A 20764-nucleotide genomic window follows, 5' to 3' on the forward strand; every position below is an offset into this window, starting at 1 on the left:
AAAGTCCATGGCAGCTTGCCCTTGGTTCATCAACGGGCATTTTCCCACCCAGCAGGCAGAGGGGGTCAGGCACAGGTGCTACGTAATAAAGGAGAGAAGATCACATCTTTTCCTCTCCCAATGTCCAGCAAAGATCAGACCCGGAGACAAGCTGCTGATGCACACCCGAGAGTCCAGAGCCTCTTTGCATGGCCGCTGGTGACCATCCATTTTCGTCCAGTTTAACTGGATTTGACCTGAGCCAGAGCCAGGCTTTTGGAGGATCAAGGCACGTTGAATGTGGTCTCCACTTTGTGGGGATCACAGTCTAGCAGAGAGAGAGAGAGCTGGGCAGGCAGCTCCATCTCAGTGCACTGAATGCCGAAGCAAGTAAATATCCCTGGCCTAAAAGGGAGCAGCCAGGAAGGCTTCCCAGTGGACGGTCCATGTCTCAGCTGGGCCTTGAGGAATGAGTAGGAGTTATTCTGGCAAGTAATGGGAAGAAGGACATTGCAGACATAAGCAACACAGCTCAGGGGCCATGGCGTGTTCCGGGCCAGGAGTAATGTATGGAGGACAAGTAGGGGATGGGCAGAGCAGGCCAAGGAGGGAAGTCTGGCTCAACCTGGAAGGGCCTTGGCCACAGAGCTCAGACTGTGGCCCAAGGGTGGGGAGCCTGTGAAAGGCCTTAAAGGAATTGGCATGATCAGATTTGTGGTTTAGAAGGATTGCACTGACTGTAGGACAGAGATTGAAAGCAAACAAGGGAGCCAGTGGGGAGGCTGTGACCATTGACCCAGGGAGATATGCTCGTACCAGACCCATGGAGACAGAGAGGGGCAGACTCTGGTTCTTTCTCTCCTGACTCTGTTATGTGGGGCATGTTCCTTAACCTCTTAGTGCTATAAAATGGGCATAATAGCACCCACCGCGTGGAGTTGCTGTGTGGTTCACAGTAATACCTGTAAAATGCCAGGACAGGGCCAAGACATGGTGAGCCAGTAGCCTTGTCGTCTTTTGTATTTGTAAGGGATGCTCAGGAAGTGTGAAGGCGATGGGTCCACCCACATTCCTGGGGGCTGCTGGGAGGATGGCGATGCTGTTCGCAGAGGCTGGGAATTCAGATGGAGCACTGGGTGGGGCAGGGAATTTAGGCCATTCAACCAGTTTCCACGAGGATTCTGTCCCCCGGTTTCCACTAGGATTAGTGAGGGGCTTCTGTCCATTTCATCTAATCCTGAGGCAGAATAGTCTGTGGCTCCAAGCATGGTCTCTGGCACAGGACCGCCTTGTCAAGTCCCGACCTTGACCTTGGAGCCCTCTCGGGATCCAGTTTTCTCCTCAATAGAAGGAGAGGAAGGGCAGCAGTGAAAATTACAGGAGGGTTGACATGACAGAGCTCAGGACAGCACCTGTCACACAGTAAATTCTAAGTCAGTGTACCCTGCAGTGGTCCTAGTAGCAGTGGTGGTGGTGGTGGTGGAAATAATTGCTGGTGGTTTATGAACCCAGAACCGGTGTCCCTCGGGCTTTGTAAACTCACAACTTGGCTCCAACCCCCCATTCCCTGAGCACACAGACGGTAACATGAAAAGTACATGAAGCTTTGCACAGTGAAAGAAACCATAAACAAGACAAGAAGGCAACCCTCAGTATGGGAAAAAATAATTGCCTATGAAACAACGGACAAAGGATTAACCTCCAAAATAGACAAGCAGCTCATGCAGCTTAATACCAAAAAAGCAAATAACCCAATCCACAAATGGGTGGAAGACCTAAATAGACATTTCTCCAAAGAAGACATGCAGATGGCTAACAAACACATGAAAAGATGCTCAACATCACTCATCATCAGAGAAATGCAAGTCAAAGCCACAATGAGGTATCACCTCACACCAATCAGAATGGCCATCATCACAAAATCTGGAAAAAACAAATGTTGGAGAGGGTGTGGAGAAAAGGGAACTCTCCTGCACTGTTGGTGGGAATGTAAGTTGGTACAGCCACTATGGAAAACAATTTGGAGGTTCCTTAAAAAACTACAAATAGAACTACCATGTGATCCAGTAATCCCACTCCTGGGCATATACCCAAAGAAAACCATAATCCCAAAAGAAACATGTACCATAATGTTTATTGCAGCACTATTTACAATAGCCAGGACATGGAAGCAACTGAAATGCCCATCAACAAATGAATGGATACAGAAGATGTGGCATATATATACAATGGAATATTACTCAGCTATAAAAAGGGATGAGATGGAGCTATATATAATGAGGTGGATAGACCTAGAGTCTGTCATACAGAGTGAAGTAAGTCAGGAAGAGAAAGGCAAATATCATATGCTAACTCACATATACAGAATCTAAAAATGGTACAGAAGAACTCAGTGACAAGAACAAGGACGCAGATGCAGAGAATGGACTGGAGAACTCAAGGTTTGGGGAGGGGGGCGGTGGGTGAAGGGGAAGCTGAGACGAAGCGAGAGAGTAGCACAGACATATATATACTACCAACTGTTAAATAGATAGCCAGTGGGAAGTTGTTGTATAACAAAGGGAGTTCAACTCGAGGATGGAAGATGCCTTAGAGGACTGGGACGGGGAGGGTGGGGGGAACTCGAGGGAGGGTGGGGGGGGAGTCGAGGGAGGGAGGGAATATGGGGATATGTGTATAAAAACAGATGATTGAACTTGGTGTACCCCCCCAAAAAATAAATAAATAAATAAAATTTAAAAAAAAAAGTACATGACGCTTGAAATCTTTTGTAAGAAAGAAAATAACATATTTTTTATAGAGGAGAAAATTTTCTATAGTGGTACCTTTTTAAATTTATTTTATTTATTGGCTGCGTTGGGTCTTCGTTGCTGCATGTGGGCTTTCTCTAGCTGTGGCAAGTGGGGGCTACTGTTGGTTGTGGTGCATGGGCTTCTCATTGCAGTGGTTTCTCTTGTTGAGGAGCACAAGCTCTAGGCACACAGGCTTCAGTGGTTGTGGCACGTGGGCTCACTAATTGTGTCTCACGGGCTCTAGAGCACAGGCTCAGTAGTTGTGACACATGGGCTTAGTTGCCCCAAGGCATATGGGATCTTCCCGGAGAAGGGATCAAACCCATGTGCCCTGCATTGGCAGGCAGATTCTTAACCACTGCACCACCAGGGAAGTCCCAAGAAAATAATACTTAAGAGAGAGAGAGAAAAGAAATGAATTGGGTTTTGAGTGTGTTTCCTGAACCAGCAGCAACAGCATCCCCTGGGAACTTACTAAAAATGCAAATTCTCAGGTCACTCCAGCGCCACTGAATTTGAAACTAGGGGCGGGGCCAAGCATCCCTGAGCACTTTGGAGGGTGACCTGGCCCTCCTGCACCCACAGAGCAGTAGCAGACCTAGGATGGGAAAGCAGCTGCTTGTGTCTGCGTTTCTGGCCAGACGGTGGCATCTGGATAGAGGAGAAAAGTCCCAGGCAGTTCCCAGTTCTTTTTCTTTTAAAAAAAAAAAAAAGGGCCAAGTGCTTTGGAATTGGACACAGCAGGGTTTGAATCCCAGCTCTGCCACATAACAGTGTATGACTTGGGACAAGTCCCTTTTCTCTGAGCATCTTGTACTCCATTTGCAGGGTGGGGTAGATGCCACCTCCTGGCAGGGGTGCTGAGCAGAACAGATGAGTGAACATCTGCACAGCCCCGAGCACAGTGCCTGGCATGTTCTGGGTCCACAAGCAGAAGCTGCCTTCCTTGCTTCCCATGGCATCCCGTACTCCGCTCCAGAGCTCTGGGAACAGCCACAGTGGCAGTGACATCTCTCCATGGCAGAAGCCTGACCTGGCCCTGTAGGCAGGACCTGGGCCCTGCATATGGGAGCTGCCGCTCTCAGCAGGGGACTCCCAGCTTCCCAGGCAAGGCTCCTGCATGCCCTACCTGGGGGCCACCTTCCAGATAAGGCCAGCCCCAGCTGGAGCAGCACAGGACCTAGGGAGCAAAAGAGAGGAGCCACTTGTGTCTGAAGACACTGGGCCTCTCTGGCGAGACTGTAGCATCTGCATAGATGGGAGACGGCCCAAGGCAGTCACCAGTGTCCCCACAGGCAGGGGTCCTAGGGTCCAGGTGAGCCTAGGAATCCTGATGGCTGCACACAGCTGGCCTGCCCACAGCACTTTCAGTTGCCCCAGATGGCAGGTCCCTGCCCACCGGGGCCTCCCACTCAGGCAGGGCCACCTGAGTCCCACGTCCTCCACCCCCAGGCAGCCAGAGAGCAGATCTGTCCAGGCTCCTTCCACTCCAGACGGCTGTGGGGAGCAGGGGACAGCCAAGCAGGTCCTGGAGAGGTTGGTTTCCAGGCACAGGGAAGGTCCTCACAGATGGAGATTGGCACAGTGAGGATGTGAGCACACCTGAACTTGCAGGGACAGCGTGTTGTGAGGCGGTCCCACGGGTGACATAGCCATTCCCCACCCTGTCACGCTGTGTCATGGTTAACACCTCAGTGGGTGGGTGCTGCTGGGCCGCAGAACCCAGAGGCACTGGGGGTCCGGTGATGCCTGGTCCATCACGGGACCCCAGTGCCTGCAGCACCTCCAGCAGATGTCTCGGGAATGACTGCCTGAATGACATGACTGGGTGTTCAAATCCCCATTTGAGACCTGGGAAACTAAGGGTCTGAGAGGTTAAATGTCATATTAGCTCATTTCAAACAACCTTAAGGACTGGGGTCACTATCTCCTGTCCAAAGTTGAGGAGACGGATGCTGTGAGGCAGGAAACAGCTTGCTCCAGGCTGTACTAGTGAAAGCAGAATTTCTAGGACACAAATACCTTCTTCCTTCCTTAGAAAACAGGCTTGGTGATGGTAGGGACACTGTCTGTCTCCTTTACAAAGATACAAGGGATGAAATCAGTCTGCTGAGTTTTATGCCCTTCCATAGCTGCTCAGGAAGATGGCTCAGTAGGGCATGGCCTATGATCCCAGAAAGACTAAGAGGGAAAGCAAGGCCATCTTCTCCCAAGGGGAGCAGGAATGAAAGGGGACACCAGGCACAGGACAAGCCTCTTTTCCACTAGAAATGAAAAATGCTACCCAGCTAAACAGAGTTATCCTGTGACCCAGCAATTGCAGTCAGATATATACACAAAAGAATTGTGAGGAGGGACTCAAAGAGGTGCTTGAACACCAGTGTTCCCTGAAGCGTCAGGGTAGGTGGAAACAGTCCAAGTGTCCATCACCAGATGAATGGATAAACAAAATGGATGAATGATGGAAGAATATTTGGTCATACAAAGGAAAAAATTCCCGTTCCATGCTCACTGTAGCCCGTTCAGGCTGCTAGGACGAAAATACCATGGACTGGGTGCCTAAAAGAGCAAATATTTATTTCTCAAAGTTCTGGAAGCTGGGAATTCTGAGAACAAGGCACCAACAAATGTGGTATCTGCTGAGAGCCCACTTCTGTTCATAGATGGCCATCTTCTTGTGTTTTCACATATGGCAGAAAGGATGAGGGTCTCTGGGGTCTCTTTTATAAGGGCATTAATCCCATTAATGAGGGCTCCACCCTCATGACCTAATCACCTCCCAAGGCCCCATCTCCTAATACCATCACACTGGGAGTTAGGATTTTGATATATGAATACTGGGAGGACACAAACATTCAGTGTATAATCAAGCTGCAATGTGGGTGAACCTTGAAGACATTATACTAAGTGAAATACTCCAGACACAAAAAGTCAAATACTGTATGATTCCACTCATATGAGGTACCCAGTGTAGGCGAATTCACAGAGACAGAAAGGAGACTGGTGGTGTGCAGGGACTAGGGGAGGGGAATGGAGGGTCATTGTTTTTTCGGTCTGGAGTTCCAGTTTTGCAAGATGAAAAGACCTATGGAGATAGGTGGTAGGGATGGTTGCACAACAGTGTGAAAGTACTTAATACCGCTGAAGTGTACTCTTCAAAATGGTTAAGATGGTAAGTTGAATGTATATTTTATGACAATTTGTTAAAAATAGTAAATATTTTTAAAACTATAATGTAATATACCAAAAACTATTGGGTGAATCCTATGACATGTGAATTATATCCCAGTAAAGCTGTTTAAAAAAATAAAGCTGCCCAGAACACAGCTGGACACAGTGTGCTGACCCTCCCGGGGCCAGGATAAAGAACTGCAGATGCTGGAGCACACGGGCCCACCCACACCCCATCTGAGTGTGCAGGGAGGGCCGTGGGACCTCCAGGCCCCCTCAAGGGGCCGGCAGCTGAAACACAGAGAGCCGCTGCTTTACTAGGGAAGGAGGCGCAGGAAGACGACACAGTCATCCTCGTGCCGCCTGCCTTCAGCGGACAAGGGCCAGGGAACTCAGACCAGCTTCTGACCATGGACACTTTCTAGCGGGAGCCATGGTCCTTCGCCCTGGCCCTGAAGGTCAAGAAAAACAAATGGTGACTCATGCAGGCCCCCTGGGAGTGTGAGTCCATAGTGCGGGGACTACGTAGGGCCTCCCCGGCCAGGATGCTGGGAGGATGCTGAGCGCAGTCCAGCAGGGGGCCCCCCGGAATCGCTCCACCCAGCCTCCCGGCTCCTCTGGGTGTGCGGTCCGTGCAGCTGGAGCAGCTTCCTCGGGACTCAAAGTCCTGTCCGTGGGCAGCAGAGGGGCCCAGGCTGTGGGGCCGCTTGACCTTGGGCAGCCCCTCCCCCAGTCTGCAACAGGGACCCTGGTGCCCCTGCCTCATGGGTCTGCTGTGAGAATTCTGTGAGGTGCCAGCAGGTGACAGCAGCCCGTGCCTCATCAGTGGCACCTCGCTGCCCTCCCACCACCGGCCTCATTCATGCTCTGACCATTTGTTCAGCCCCAAGCTGTGCGTCAGGCCCCACCAGGGTGATAGCCATGAACCAGCACACGGGAGCCCTATCCTCAGGGAGCGGACGTTCTAGTGAGGAGAGAGAAACCATAAACACTAAAAAGCAAGTAAAGTAAATAAACCAGGTAATTTTGGTAGAAATAAGTGACTGGAAGAAAATAAAACAAGAAAATATGCCAGAGATGGTGATCAGTGAAGGTGTCCAGGAAGCTCAACAAAGATTCAGCCATGCGAGGAGAGCCCCAGGACAGAGGGAACCGCTGGTGCAAAGGCCCTGAGGTAGGAGCAGGCCTGGCTGGCTTGAGAAGCAGGAGGAAGGCCTTGTGGCAGGGGGTGAAGGTGGGGAGTGAGGAGGAGCAGTGGGAGAGGGGACAGTATGAGGCGACTCCTTCCTCACAGGCTGCCCGCTGGAGGGACCAGCCCTCTGGTTTGCCTGGGGCAGTCCCAGTTTTCGCACTGAAAGGCCCAGGAAACCCCTCCGTCCTGAGCACACTGGGATGGTTGGCCACGCTATTGCCCACTTGCTCCAGTTATTCCCTAGATGCGGAAGTGAAAGCACCCTAGGCCCTGCTGGGAGCTGGCATGACCTTAGCTCAGGAGAGCTCTGTTCTCCTGTCCGCAGGAGTGGGAGGCCTAGGTTCAGGGCCCTTAGGGTCAAGCTGCCTTGGAGCAGGTGGGGCTAGCTGAGTGGCCAGTTTTCCCTGAGGGTCACTTCCTAAGTCCGTGTCCACCAGCAATGTTGGCCATGCTCGGAAGGCCTCACTTGCTCTTTTCTAGGACCTTGTGACTGGACTTCTAACATGTAGGTTAAGAGGAATTCTCATGGAAATCCAAGCTCACATGAATGGCTTTTAAGTTTAAAACAAAATAAAATATTTGCGTTGACCAAAAAGTTCATTGTTTTTTCCATAAGATGGCTCTAGTAGCACTCAATTGTGTTTAGCTTCATTCAAAACAATTTTGTTAGATTGTATTGTGACAGCTGTCATATCAGTGTGCATTTAAAAAACAACTTATCAAAACTGGTGAATTTTTGTGCAGCTATTTTAGTATTGAAATGAAAGAAAAAAAGCAACATTTTGGCATATTATGCTTTATTATTTCAAAAAAATGTAAAAATGCAACTGAAATGCAAAAAAGAAAAAAGGTTGTGCCATGTGTGGAGAAGGTGCTGTGACTGATCGAACGTGTCAAGAGTGGTTTGCGAAGTTTCGTCCTGGAGGTTTCTCGCTGGACGATGCTCCTCGTTGGGTAGACCAGTTGAAGTTGATAGAGATCAAATCGAGACATTCAACCTCATACCACACGGGAGACAGCCAACATGCTTGAAATATCCAGATCAAACATTGAAAATCATTTGCACCAGCTTGGCTATATTAATCGCTTTGATATTAGGGTTCCAAATAAGTTGACCATATTTCCTCATGTAATTCTCTACTTAAACATAACTAAAACATTCTGTTTTTAAAACAAATTGTGACAGGCAGTGAAAAGTGGATACTGTATAATTATGTGGGATGGAAGAGATCGTGGGGCAAGTGAAATGAACCATCACCAACCACACCAAAGGCTGGTCTTCGTCCAAAAAAGGTGATGTTATGCATATAGAGGGATTGGAAGGGAGTCCTCTATAATGAGCTCCTTCCAGAAAACCAAACGACTAATTCCAACAAGTACTGCTCCCAGTTAGACCAAGTGAAAGCAGCACGCGACGAAAAGTGTCCAGAATATTAGTCAACAAAAAACATAATCTTCCATCAAGATAATGCAAGACCGCATGTTTCTTTGATGACCAGACAAAAACTGTTACAGCTTGGCTGGGAAGTTCTGATTCATCTGCTGTATTCACCAGATATTGCACCTTCAGATTTCCATTCATTTCGGTCTCTACAAATTTCTCTTAATGGAAAAAATGTCAATTCCCTGGAAGACTGCAAAAGGTAACTGGAACAGTTCTTTGCTCAAAGAGATAAAAAGTTTTGGGAAGACAGAATTATGAAGTTGCCTGGAAAATGGCAGAAGGTAGTGGGACAAAACAATGAATACGTTGTTCAATAAAATTTTCTGTGAAAATAAAAAATGTCTTTTATTCTTACTTTTTAAACCGAAGGAACTTTCTGGCCAGCCCTGTAAAAGCTTTTCATTTTCTGAAAGCAATAAATCCTGGCCTTCGGGAAGTTCTAGGGGACACATTGGCCCACGTGTCAGTGATTAAGGCTTTGGGGTGAGTGGAGAGCAGAGGAATTTGGTGTCTCTGGGTGTGCTGTTTTCTCTGTGCTCCTCTGGAGCCTGTTTTCCTACAGGAAACAAGATCCCAGGAGATGATAGGCTCTGGGGTGAAACCAGTTCACACTAGCACAGATCTGGGTCTGACTGAGCCCCAAAGATCTGCCCCAAGCCCTCCCCTCCACCACTGACCACCCAACACCAGCACCTCACAGCCTGTGCCCCGGATGCCCTCGTCACCGGCACAGGAGCCGGCAGTCAGGAGCCACAGTTTCTTTGGGTGCAACACCTTTCTTAGCCTGAGCACCAGCTCTTTCCACATTCAGGTTAACCTGACTCTGCCTTCACCCTTTGAGAGCCCAAGAAAGTCCTTCTCCCCTTTCTGGGCCTTCCCACTTGGCCTTTCCAATCCAGGCCAGCTGGCCATTAGGACCTCTTCAGCCCTCAGAGAGGTACTCACGGCCTTGAGCCCCATGGAAGAGAAGGGCCATGGTCTCTCTCTGTCCCTCTGAGGGGCTTTTCACTTTTCATGCGAGTGTGCTCAGCCCTCCCTTCAGAGCAGAGGGCTGTGGGGAGGGGCTCTGCCAGCTCCAGGAGGCGGCGTGTTACTGGGCTACCACAGCATGGTACCTCGTGATGTTCCCATTTGTCACTCAGAAGGCCCCCTTCAGGTCGTCCCTTGAAATCTCCACTGTAAGACACGGAAGCCCTTTACTGAAAGCCCTTCCATGAGCCCTGTCACACTGACCCAGAAACCATGTACCAACCCTAGTCCCCTCTGCCTGTGTTCTGCTTCTCTCCAGGTCCTCTGGATAAGACATTCCACTTTCTTTTTTTAGCTCTGGTGCTTACATCACGGTCCATTTCCCCAAAAAGGAGACACTTAGGATGGAGTGCTGGTGCCAGCACTCTGGCAGACCTGGCCCAATTCCCGGCTCCTGACTGGCTCTGACTTGAACAGCTCACGTCACCTTGGGCCTCAGTTTCTTTTCTGTGAGCGGATCAATTATATCCACATCTCAGAGTTAGCAGCAGGATTAAAGAGACAGTACAAGCACCCAGCACATGGCCCTCACAGGCTCAGCATGTGTCAGCCTCCCCACCTCCCCCAAGGCCCACTGCAGCCCCTGCTTCTGAGCCCCTCTCACTGGGACCCTTGGGACCCTTAGGCGGTGGCTCTTGGGTCTGGTGTGCCACCAGCATGAGTAATGGTCTGGATCCCTTGATCCCGTTTAAAATGCCTTTTTAAAGCTGCTCCTGACTCAGGGGAGGAACCAGCCCGGAAACAACAGGCATTTCGATGGTGTAAGGAGGGCGTGCAGAAAGCAGGCCGGAGTCTGCTCCATTGCTGGCAGTGTGTGGCTTTTTATTTCAACATTTAATTCACAGACTTCTAAGAGCCACCTCTGCACCCCTCCCATGTTGTGTGGTTCACAGTATATTTTTAAAAATAATAGTAACAAATGCCAAGAAGTGGTTATAAAAATTATGGACTGTTCTAGCCGCCCACCTTCCACAAGCATCTTCTGGTGCTGGAGGCCGATGGCAGGGTTGGGATGCTGGAGCTCAGGGTCTCACTTGCACGGCCCCACCCATACCAGCTGCATGACCTCAGATGGCCAGTTAATCTCTTTGGGCCTCAGTTTCTGCATCTATGAGACGGAGATCATAATAGTAGCCTTCCTCCAAGGTTTGATGTGAAGAATATATGCGTTAGTACCGTGGAATCGAGATGAGTAACAAGTATAAAGTAAACATCCAATAAACAATACCACATACCTCTTGTTTTTCGTGAACACTGTTGGGGCTGCTGTCCAGAACCATCCACTCCTTTAGAAGGAACACCAGCATCCACATCTGAGGCTCTTTGTGAATGTGAGTTTGGGGCCATCCACTGGCACTGGCCCCCCGAGATGGGCTCTGTTCATTTGGTCACTGAAAGCCACAGTTTTCAAGCAGGCTCACCAGGTCTGGTCACGAGGGCAGCAGGGGTCTGCACCAGCCTCGACACCCATCCTTGTTTCAAACAAGCATTTGCCATACAAGCCCAGCAGCCCGCGGCTTTGCTTCTCCAAACTGCTCCCGGACCTTACAACCAGCGGCAGAGCTCAGTACTGCTGGGCTCCCGTCAGCATGGTGGATGGTGGAGGACAAGCCTGCAGGACCTAAATGCCTTTGGAATGAGCTGTATTTGCTGAACAAGAGGCTGTGATTTAAATTCATGAAGGACAACATGACCCTCCTGGAGCCCAAACAGCCTGCCAGCTGGCCAGCCTCTCCTGGTGTCAGTATCCCCTCCAGGAGTGCCGTGTCCCCCAGCCCCTCCCAGAGGCATCCAAAGGATGTACTGCCTCACTCCTCCAAGGGACAGAGGGCTTTGTTAGGCCAGGCTGGAAATGAGCATGGTGAAACTCCCGGGTGGGAGTTTCCAACTCGGAAGTTGGTCTGAAACTTGTAAAACAAAATGATCTGGGGAGATGTTTAATGATCTAGTCATGGAAGCTCAAATTCAGGGACTTCCCCTGCCTTCTCTGCTCAAGGCACACCCCCTACAGTGGCCCTGGGGCCCTGGGCAACCTTAGGGAGCTCCAGGCTGAAGATCTGGGGGATTCGGAACCGCCTGACCCCCAACTCCCTTCCTGGAGTCCTGGGAAGAGGGTCAGATAAAGGAGCCTCCAACGCCAGAAGGACCGGATCTGAAGGTCTCAGGGGCTGTGGACACATTTGGGGGTGGCCTTAATCACAGGAGCTGAGGCCTTCAGAGAACGGGCCCTGGAGTCACACAGACCTGAGTGCAAATCTGTGTTCTGCCATCTCCCTGCTGTGTACCCTGGGGGACACCACGGTCACCTATGACCACACAGTTCCAGGCTCTCAGTAGATACCCAGTGGTGTCATTATTATAGCTGCACTACCAATAGCATCACCGTGGCCTCCACCAGGCTGACCTGAGTTCACAGTCTCGCTCTGGTCCTTGGTAGCTGAGAATCCTGGGAGCGTTTCTTTTGTTTTTAATTGTGGTAAAATATACATAACTGAAAATTACCATTTAGACCATTTTTAAGTATATAATTCAGTGGTATAAAGTACATTCACATCATTGTGCAGCCGCCACCACCATCCATCTACAGAACCTTTTCATCATGCAGAACTAAAACTGTCCCCGTTAACACTAATTCCCCATTCTCCTCGCCCCCAGCCCCTCAACCACCGTTCTTCTTTCTGTCTCTATGACTGTGACTACTCCAGCTGTCTCGTATAAGTGGAATCATACAGTATTTTCCCTTTTGTGACAGGCTTAATTCACTCAGCATAATGTCATCAAAGTTCACCCATGTTTTAGCATGTGTCAGAACTTCCTTCCTTTCTAAGACTGAATAGTAACGCATTGCACATGTATATTATCACACATTGTGTGCATCCGTTCACCCAACGATGGACATATGAGTTTCTTCCACCTTTTGCTGTTGCATCTGGGAGCCTTTCTTGATGTCTCTGAGCCTCAGTTTCTCCGATCTTTAGAGAAAAAAGAGTGGAGAGGCTTTAAAGGATTTTTCAGACCTGAGTATAGATTCAATTAGATACATTGAACAAAAGCCCCTGCCCTTAGGGGCTGGCAGGAGGGAGGAGCAGGGACGGTGGGGGCTGGGGCTGGCTGAGTGACCATTGGAGCCAGGGGAAGAGAGGGAGGGAAGGGTCTGGGCAGGCTGTCCCCGGGGTTGGCTTCAGGGTTGTGAGAGGACAGCAATAAGGCAGACGTTGCTCTAGGGAGGGAGATGCTGGGAAGGACTGGGGGAGAACACCATTTCGAGTACCAAGTCCTTGCTGCTCAGGCCTCCTGGGAGCCTGTCGGGGTTCAGGCACCCTTCGGAGTTGGTTAGTGACATGAGCTCTCCAGCCCAACCAGAGACGAAATATTTATCAGTTAGAAACAGTTCCAGTGTGGCCTCGATCAGCACTTGAGAAAAGCAGCATTCTCTCTGGAGTTACTTAATGTGCACACAGTTGTCACAAGCAGAGTCATTTAGCAGCAAGTGCTGTGCCTGAAACCTCAGGATTTCTTTGAGAAATCTCATTCCCAGGCCACTCAGCTATGCATCCTGGTCCCCAGGTCCACAAACAGACCATGATTAAGGATGTGGAAAGGCTCCAGACTGGCTCTGCCCTTGTGGGCTTGAGGTCAGGCTGTAATTAAGGGCTCAGCCAGCCTCTGGACTCAAACCCTGACCACTATACCATACTTGAGCTCTACTGAAATATAGCTGCCCTGTCTCAGGCTTTACCCACCTTGGGAAGCATGTAAGCTATGTACACCAAGTCCCCAGATTCTAATGGCCCAGAGGCCGCTGCAGCCAGTTATTTCTCGGGGTCCCAGATAGGCCCCTCGTTTGTGCCCCCAGGCTGGTGTGTCTGCTGCCAGCTCATCTGTTTAACAGTTCTGCAAGGCAGGTGTAGTTGCCATCACCCCTAAACTTTTATCCTCATGGATTGGGAACCCAAAGCTCAGAGAGGTTGAGTAACTTGCTCCAGGTTAAAAGCTTCCTTTCAGTCATGTCTTTTCCCCTTCTGCACAAGCATCACCTGTTGGTGTCTGTTGCTCAAAGCCTCTGGAAGGAAACTGCGGGTGCCAGCACAGCAGCACCCGCTGGGAAGCACCAGGGTCCCCACGGCTGCCAGCCTCTGACCCAGAGCCATGAGTCGCACAGAGGTGAGCACAGCCTGAGCTAGTCTTGGTCACCTGGAGACTCTCCAGCCAGAACTGTTTCTCCAGCAGCATCCTTGGGCGAGACCTTAGTTTCTCCATCTATATATCAGCAGGTCGATCAAGACAGGCTCCTAGGGCAGCCTGAGTATCTGAGACTATGCCAGCGGTGGGAAACATTCTCCCACTGTAGAAAGGAAGGAACTTCAGAAAACTCAGAAGCAGAAAGCCCTGGGGCAAACTGCAGGGCCGGAAGCCTGGTTTTGCTTGTTTGGAGAACATCTGAGCTACAGCCAGCTGGCCTGGCTATCCCTGGGATCCCGGGGCAGTCTGCTGTAGGCCTGGCCCAGAGGCCAGAGGGCCACAGCTGGTCTGCCCTGCTGCTCGCCCCAGGGTGGCCGCCCCTTCCGTTGTCAAGGCTGCCTGCCTGGGGATGCCACTGCCCTTGCACCTTAAGAATCACAAACTGATGATGAAGGGCTCCCCACGGTGCCACTGTGTGGCCTTAAACAAGTCTTTTCACCTCACTTAGCCTCTGAGTTCCCCTCTGTACAGGGCATACCAACATCTTTCCCAGCATCTTTTTCAGAGGGCTGAGCCAGGAATAGCTGAGCCCCTTGGATGAGCCACAGGAGACCTGGAGCACGAAGGGTTCCAAGTTCGCGTCTGTTGGATGAGTAGCTGGCCTGGCACCTAGTAGATGCGGAACCAGGGCTGCTGCCCATGGCCGGCCCTCAGCACCTGACAACCTAGAAACTCTTGAAGGGCCATCCTTCCTGCCTTCACTACTACAGGTTTCACAATCCAGGCCTCACGTATGCAAGACCTCTCTGTTTGCAAAAGCAGCAGGCAGGGAGCCTAGCAGTCAGCGTGGGACTCAGCTCTGGTACTCCCCGCTCCCAGGGCCTCTGTTTGATCAAGCATGGCAGGCCTCACCACCTCCATCTCCTGCCATGGGGAGAAAGGGGAGAAAGTATCCCTCATCTCAACAGCTTGGCTTATCAAATTAGGTCGTCTCGTGTCTCTTCTGAGCCATAGATCTTATTAGATTTGACAGTCTTATAAAGAGAATGCCAAGAAATGGTGAGGAGGGAACTTAGGCTGCACAAGATGCAGACTGCACCCTGCAGTGGACTCCCTTCTGTGAGAAGGAGGACAAACGAGGCACGGAAGGAAGGGTGGGTGGTAGAGCCTAGGCGTGGGGGCGGTTTTGCCTGATGCCAAGGAGGAAGGGGTCTTTGGGGTGGGTGCTGAAGGATGCCACGGACAGCTCCCAGGTGGTTTCTGGCTTGGCTCCGTGGGTACTGGTGACACTTACACTTAGGCGAGAAGAGAACCCTGTCTGGGAGCACACGGAGAATTGGGAGATGTTTCTGGATTTGGACGTGTTGCCTCTCAATAGAATTATCTTGGGGACGGTTGAATGTTTGAGTATGCATCTCCGAAGAGAGGGCTGTTGTCGGTTTGTGAGCTGTTCACACAGAGGCCTCCAGGAGCTGGTTTGGATTGGCCTACAGAGGGTTCAGTCTCCTTCTTCACTGACGCCCTTTCAGTTGGGAGTCCCACCCAGCCTGCCAGGGCTGCAGCCCCACAGGCCCCGTGCACTCCGCAGCACCCCGACCCCCGCCCACTCCAGGCCTGCTGGGAGTTTCCCCAAAGGCCCTGGGAGGCGGGGCGCCCCACCCTGCCTGGGCAGCCGCCCACTCGTGAGCATCTTCCTCAGGGGGCCTTCTGCCTAACCATGCCACCCAGGAGACCACCCAGAAAAATCCATCAGTTCAGCCACCTCAGCGACAGCACGTGTCTTCATCTGGCTTGCGTTACCCAGACGGAGAATTTTACAGTCATACCCAGGAATGACCATCAGAAAACCATGGTGCTGCTTTAGCTTTCAGACCCAGGAAGAGCCTGGCTTACTCTTCCACCCTTGGGCCGCTTTCCTGCCACACCTCAGCCCGAGGTCCAGGCTTGCTGAGCCAAGCACAGGCCTTCTATAGCCTGATGAGGACACAGAATGCAAGGACCCGTGTACTGGACTTTGTGAATGAAAGCTGGGCCTTCTCCTTCCTACAACCAGAGGAGTGTGATGCTGGGCCTGGCAGCGGGGTTCCCCTCCCCAACCCCTCGCTCACCCTGAAAACAGATGTGCTTGCAGAGAACAGGCCAAACACCTGCCAGCCTCGTGGGGTTCCCTGGCACTGTCAGCCCCGCAAAGGAGCTGGGGGAGCAGAATGTATGTTCAGCCGTGAGGGGCCTGAGACACCACATGGAGGTGTTGGAAGCAGTTGACCATGCAGTGCAGGTGTTGTAGGCCTTGGCTGAGATCACGGACCTGGAGGATCTTGATAAGCTGTTTACGCTGGCGTGAGGAACTGTTGTCTGCTATGCGGGTGTCAGAATCTTAGCCTCACCAATCAGCACAGCCCTGAGCCATTCCAGCATGAAACTCAAAGTCTCTGTCTGGTTTCGGGAAAAGTCAAGGGCTGTGTAACTGGCATGAATTTCTACTCTCAAAATTCAGCAGTGCATCACTTACATGGTCAAAGGATTTTAGACAAAGTTGCCAAGGCTACACAATGGGGGAAAGATAGTCTCTTCAACAGATGCTGTTGAGAAAACTGGATATCCACATGCAAAAGAATGGAGTTGGACCCTTAACTTATACCATATACAAAAATTAGCTTAAAAGGTGAAAAGGTTAAAATTAACTCAAAGATCAAAAAGGTAACAAAAGCAAAAATAGACAAATTGGACTATTGGACGTCAAACTTTAAAACTTCTGCACAGCAAAGGAAATTATCAACAGAGACAAAAGCAACCTAAGAATGGGAGAAAATATTTGCAAACTGTATGCCTGGTAAGGGGTTAATATCCAGAATATACAAGGGTGAGTTAAAAATTATCCACACTCCAGTTATATTAAAACTTCTATTGGCTGCACTATCTTATCTGCGCTTTCCATTCAAGGCTACTGTCTCCCCAGTCACTTCTGTGCAGGTGTGAACGTGTTACATCAGTTCATTTGTAACTGTGGTGCAAGCAAAAACGGACGCCCCACTTGTGATTTGCACGAAAGAAGAGCAGTGTGCAGTGATTCTTTTTTTGTCGTCTGAGGGTGTACCTGGTACCGTTATTTATCAAAGACTTTGTGTGCAGTATGAAGAAAGTGTTTTCTCGTGAAGAAGTGTGTATGAATGGTTAGAGAAGTTCAAGGAAGGTCGCACAAGTATTAGCTATCATGAAGGAGCTGGACACCTGTCCACATCCACGGCTGATGACAACATTGAGTGTACACATGAAATGACTGTCAAATAGACGAGTGACAGTTTTCTGGGATTCTCAAGGGCCAGTATTGGAACGTTATCAGGAAAAACGTTCAACAATCAACAGTGCTCATTACAGTGAGATGCTTATTGAAGAGCTGAAGCCTAAACTTCGGATTAAACGCAGAGGACTGCTATCCAAGGGTGTTGTGATCTTGCATGACAATGCACGTCTGCACACTTCTGCCCACACTGTTGACACTCTGCAGAAACTTTGTTTTGAGGTGTTAAAGCATCCTCCCTACAGTCCTGATCTTGCTTCATCAGACTTTCACCTGTTTGGTCCCCTGAAAGCAGTCCTATGAGGACGAAGATTCACTTCTGGGGAAGAAGTGAAGACAACGGTGCATTTGTGACTCTCAGCTCAGCCTAAAATATTTTTTAATGAGGGAATATGAAAGCTTGTTGGTAGATGGACAAAGTGCAATGAAAAGCAAGGAGATTATGTTGAAAAATGATGTATCTGTCTTTTCTAAAAGTTAATTAATTCTACATCCAGAGTGTGGATAATTTTTGACTCACCCTCACATAAAGAACCCCTACAACTCAACAACAAAAGAACAAACAATCCAATTTTAAAATGAGCAAAAGATTTGAATAGACATTTCTTATAGATATACAAATGGCTTATAGATAGATATACAAATGGCTAACAGGTATATAAAAAGATGTTCAGCATCACTAAGTATTAGAGAAATGCAAGTCAAAACCTTGAGATATCACCTCATTTCTATTAGGATGGCCACTATAAAAAAAAAAGAAACGAAAACCAGAAAGTATCAAGTATTGGCAAGGATATGAAGAAATGTGAAACACGTGTGCACTGTTGGTGGGAATATAAAATAGTGTAGCCCCTATAGAAAGCAGAATAGCAGTTCCTCAAAAACTTAAAAATAGAATTACCATATGATTCAGCAGTTCTACTTATGGGTATGCATGCAAACTGATTGAAAATAGGATCCCGCACACCATGTCCATTTCAGCATCTTTCACAGTAGCCAAGAGGCAGAAGCAACCCAAGTGTCCATTCGACAGACAGGATGAATGGATAAAGAAAATGTGATGTATACATACAACGGACGATTATCCAGCCTAAAAAGGAGGGAAATCTTGTCATATGTGGAAACATGGATGAATCTTGAGGACATTGTGCTAAGTGAAATAAGCCAATTACAAAAAGACAAATACTGCATGATTCCACTTACCTGAGATGTCTAAGATAGTCACACTCTTAGAAACACAAAGTAGAATGGTAGTTGCCAGGGGCTGGAGGGAAGGGGAGAGTGGGAGTTGTTCAATGGCTGTAGATTTTCTGTTTTGCAAGATGAAAAGTTCTAGAGATTTATTACACACAGTGTGCATGTAGTTAGCACTACTGTACTGCACACATAAAAAAGTTTAAGAAGGTAAATTTTATGTTTTGGACCACAATAAAAAAAATTTACTTACAAACTTCGAAGTGCAAGAAATAGCACGTTTCTCATTTTTAAATTTTGTTTAACCTCCTGACCTCAAGCCCCAAGTCCACAAGGCTGGCATTGAAATGCATTCTCACCTCACCCATGGGGCCTGGAAAGGTTTCAGGGTCTAACGTATAATTGAGGGGCCCCTCCCCTCCACATGAGTCTCTCCTCTCTTTCTCTTTCTCAGAAGCCCTCCATCCTCCCCATCCAGGATGCCCCCCTCCCTCCAGCCCCAACAAAAGTTGGGAAGCACTGCTGACCTGGGGCTATTTTTGCTTTTCTGCTCCATCCTGACCCCCAGCCCGGGCACACAGAGAGGCCTGACCACCAGCTTTAAAATGAAGAGAATGAGAAAGGGAAACACACACGCACGCACACACGCACGCACACAGGCAGGCACACTAATTTTTCAGTTAACCATCCTGCCACAGACCTGGTTCATGGCCCATCTCCGCCTCTCCTCTGTGGTTGTTCCAGGAATTTTTGAGGGGTTTTGAGGTTGACTTTTACAGGAAAGGACAGTGCTTGTGACACAGGCTGGTCCTCAGTTGCCTCCAGGCCCAGCCCAGAGCCGGGCGCGCAGTGGGGGACAGGACAGAGAGGAGTATGCATTGCAGTCTAGTGCCTGCGACTTCACTTTCTCCAGCACCTGAGAAAACGGGAAGAAGAATCAGGGGTAGTTAGACTAATGGGGAGTGAAAACGGAGGCAGAGCAGGCAAGGCAAGGGGGCATCAGGGAGGTGTGCGGCAAGGCTCCAGGAGAGGCGCTGGGAGGAGGGCAAGCTGGCCTCCACTCCCAGGGCAGGCGAGCTGGGCTCTGGATTCCGTCACCCAGAGCCCTCTTCTTCTTCAGCATCGCGGGAGCTGACGTGGGCCAAGGGACAGAAGGTGGAGGCAGGATGATCTGCATCAGATTCGGAAAGTGCAGAAACAGATGGATGAGACTGGATCCCGGAAAGAATGTCCCTTGGCGTGCACGTTATGTGCAGTAAATCACAAGGAATTTATAAGCGGCTCCCTAGAGCTGTGGGGGAGGGGAGGGAGGTACCAGAGGGTCTAGTGAGCAAAGGAAGGAGGTAGATGGATAGACAGAGCCTGCTATCACCGTGTCTTGATGTGTGTTGCCTCTGTTGTCTTATTTTAGTGAATGTTAAAAAGCGTTTGTCTGGGCTTTTGTAAAATAACTGCTACCCTCAGTCTTATTTTTCTTCTAAGTATGGAGTTTCTCAGTGGCAGACGCCTCTGTCTATGAATTTCTAGGTAGTAAACCTTTTTGAATGGGGAAGGACTTGTGAATGAAATAATGAATAGATAATTGAATAACTAAATGAATGAGTGAGGGGTGAGGATGCAGCCCATAGGGGAGGATCCAGAAGAGCAGGGGTGAGGGAGGGGCAGGGGAAGGAGCCTTCTCCCCACTCCTCTCCCCTCCCCCAACCAGCAGGGCGGTGAGCAGGCTGCCCCCAGGCTGCTGTGATGGGTGTGGGTTGCAGGGGATTGGCTGCCAGGAGGCAGGCTGTGCCCAAGCTCACTGGCTTCCCTTCTTAATGCATGCGTCCTTGTTTTCCTGCCTAGGGCCCCCTGGACGGCGTGGCAAGCCTGGAAGAAGAGGCGATCCCGGTGAGTCCCAGGTTTTCTTAGTTCCTAAACCCAGGCCTGGAAGTCTGCCCTTGACCTGGGACCTGGCTGGAGGTGCCAATCCCCGCACCACCCCACAACTCACTGGGCCAGGTCTTTGTCTCCCCTCCAGTTCCAGCCACTGTCCCCAGAGCTACAGTGCCCAGCGCTGCCTTTCTTGGCTTCCTGACACAATTCCAGTGTTATAATTCCAGTGACAGTGCCCTCTATGCCCTTGGCCACCCCCCAAATCTCATCATCAGCCTCAGAAACCTTAACCTCTGGTTTCCCACTCTGAAATGGGCTCCTGTCTTGAGGGAATAGATGGTGGTTCCACCACCCACGGTCGCTACTGAGGTCCCTCAGCACAAGATGGTTCTCCTGTCTGTCCCCATCCCCCCCGGCCTTGGCCTGTCCTTCCCTTGGCAGCACCACCAGGAGACGATCCCTTCACTCTCCTTCCATACAACCTGAAGACTCACCTGTGCTCGCTGCCAGCCTCCCTCCCGCCATCTTCATTTCACCCAAAATGCACTCTCTCTGCACGTACCCTTCCCCCAACTCACAGCGAAGCTTCCCTCAGAGGCTACACACCC

General features: G+C 50.0%; 1 protein-coding gene across 1 annotated transcript in view; it reads left to right on the forward strand.

Annotated features, from left to right (window-relative positions):
• COL23A1 (collagen type XXIII alpha 1 chain) overlaps window positions 1-20764 on the forward strand; it is a 323197-nt gene that overhangs the window by 239754 nt on the left and 62679 nt on the right. The window contains exon 3 of the mRNA XM_057727622.1: window positions 20127-20171. Coding sequence (XP_057583605.1) covers window positions 20127-20171 — 45 coding nt within the window. The remainder of the gene's footprint in view (window positions 1-20126; window positions 20172-20764) is intronic.

This window comes from Hippopotamus amphibius, chromosome 1, assembly GCF_030028045.1.
Source record: "Hippopotamus amphibius kiboko isolate mHipAmp2 chromosome 1, mHipAmp2.hap2, whole genome shotgun sequence".
NCBI classification, from domain to species: domain Eukaryota; kingdom Metazoa; phylum Chordata; class Mammalia; order Artiodactyla; family Hippopotamidae; genus Hippopotamus; species Hippopotamus amphibius.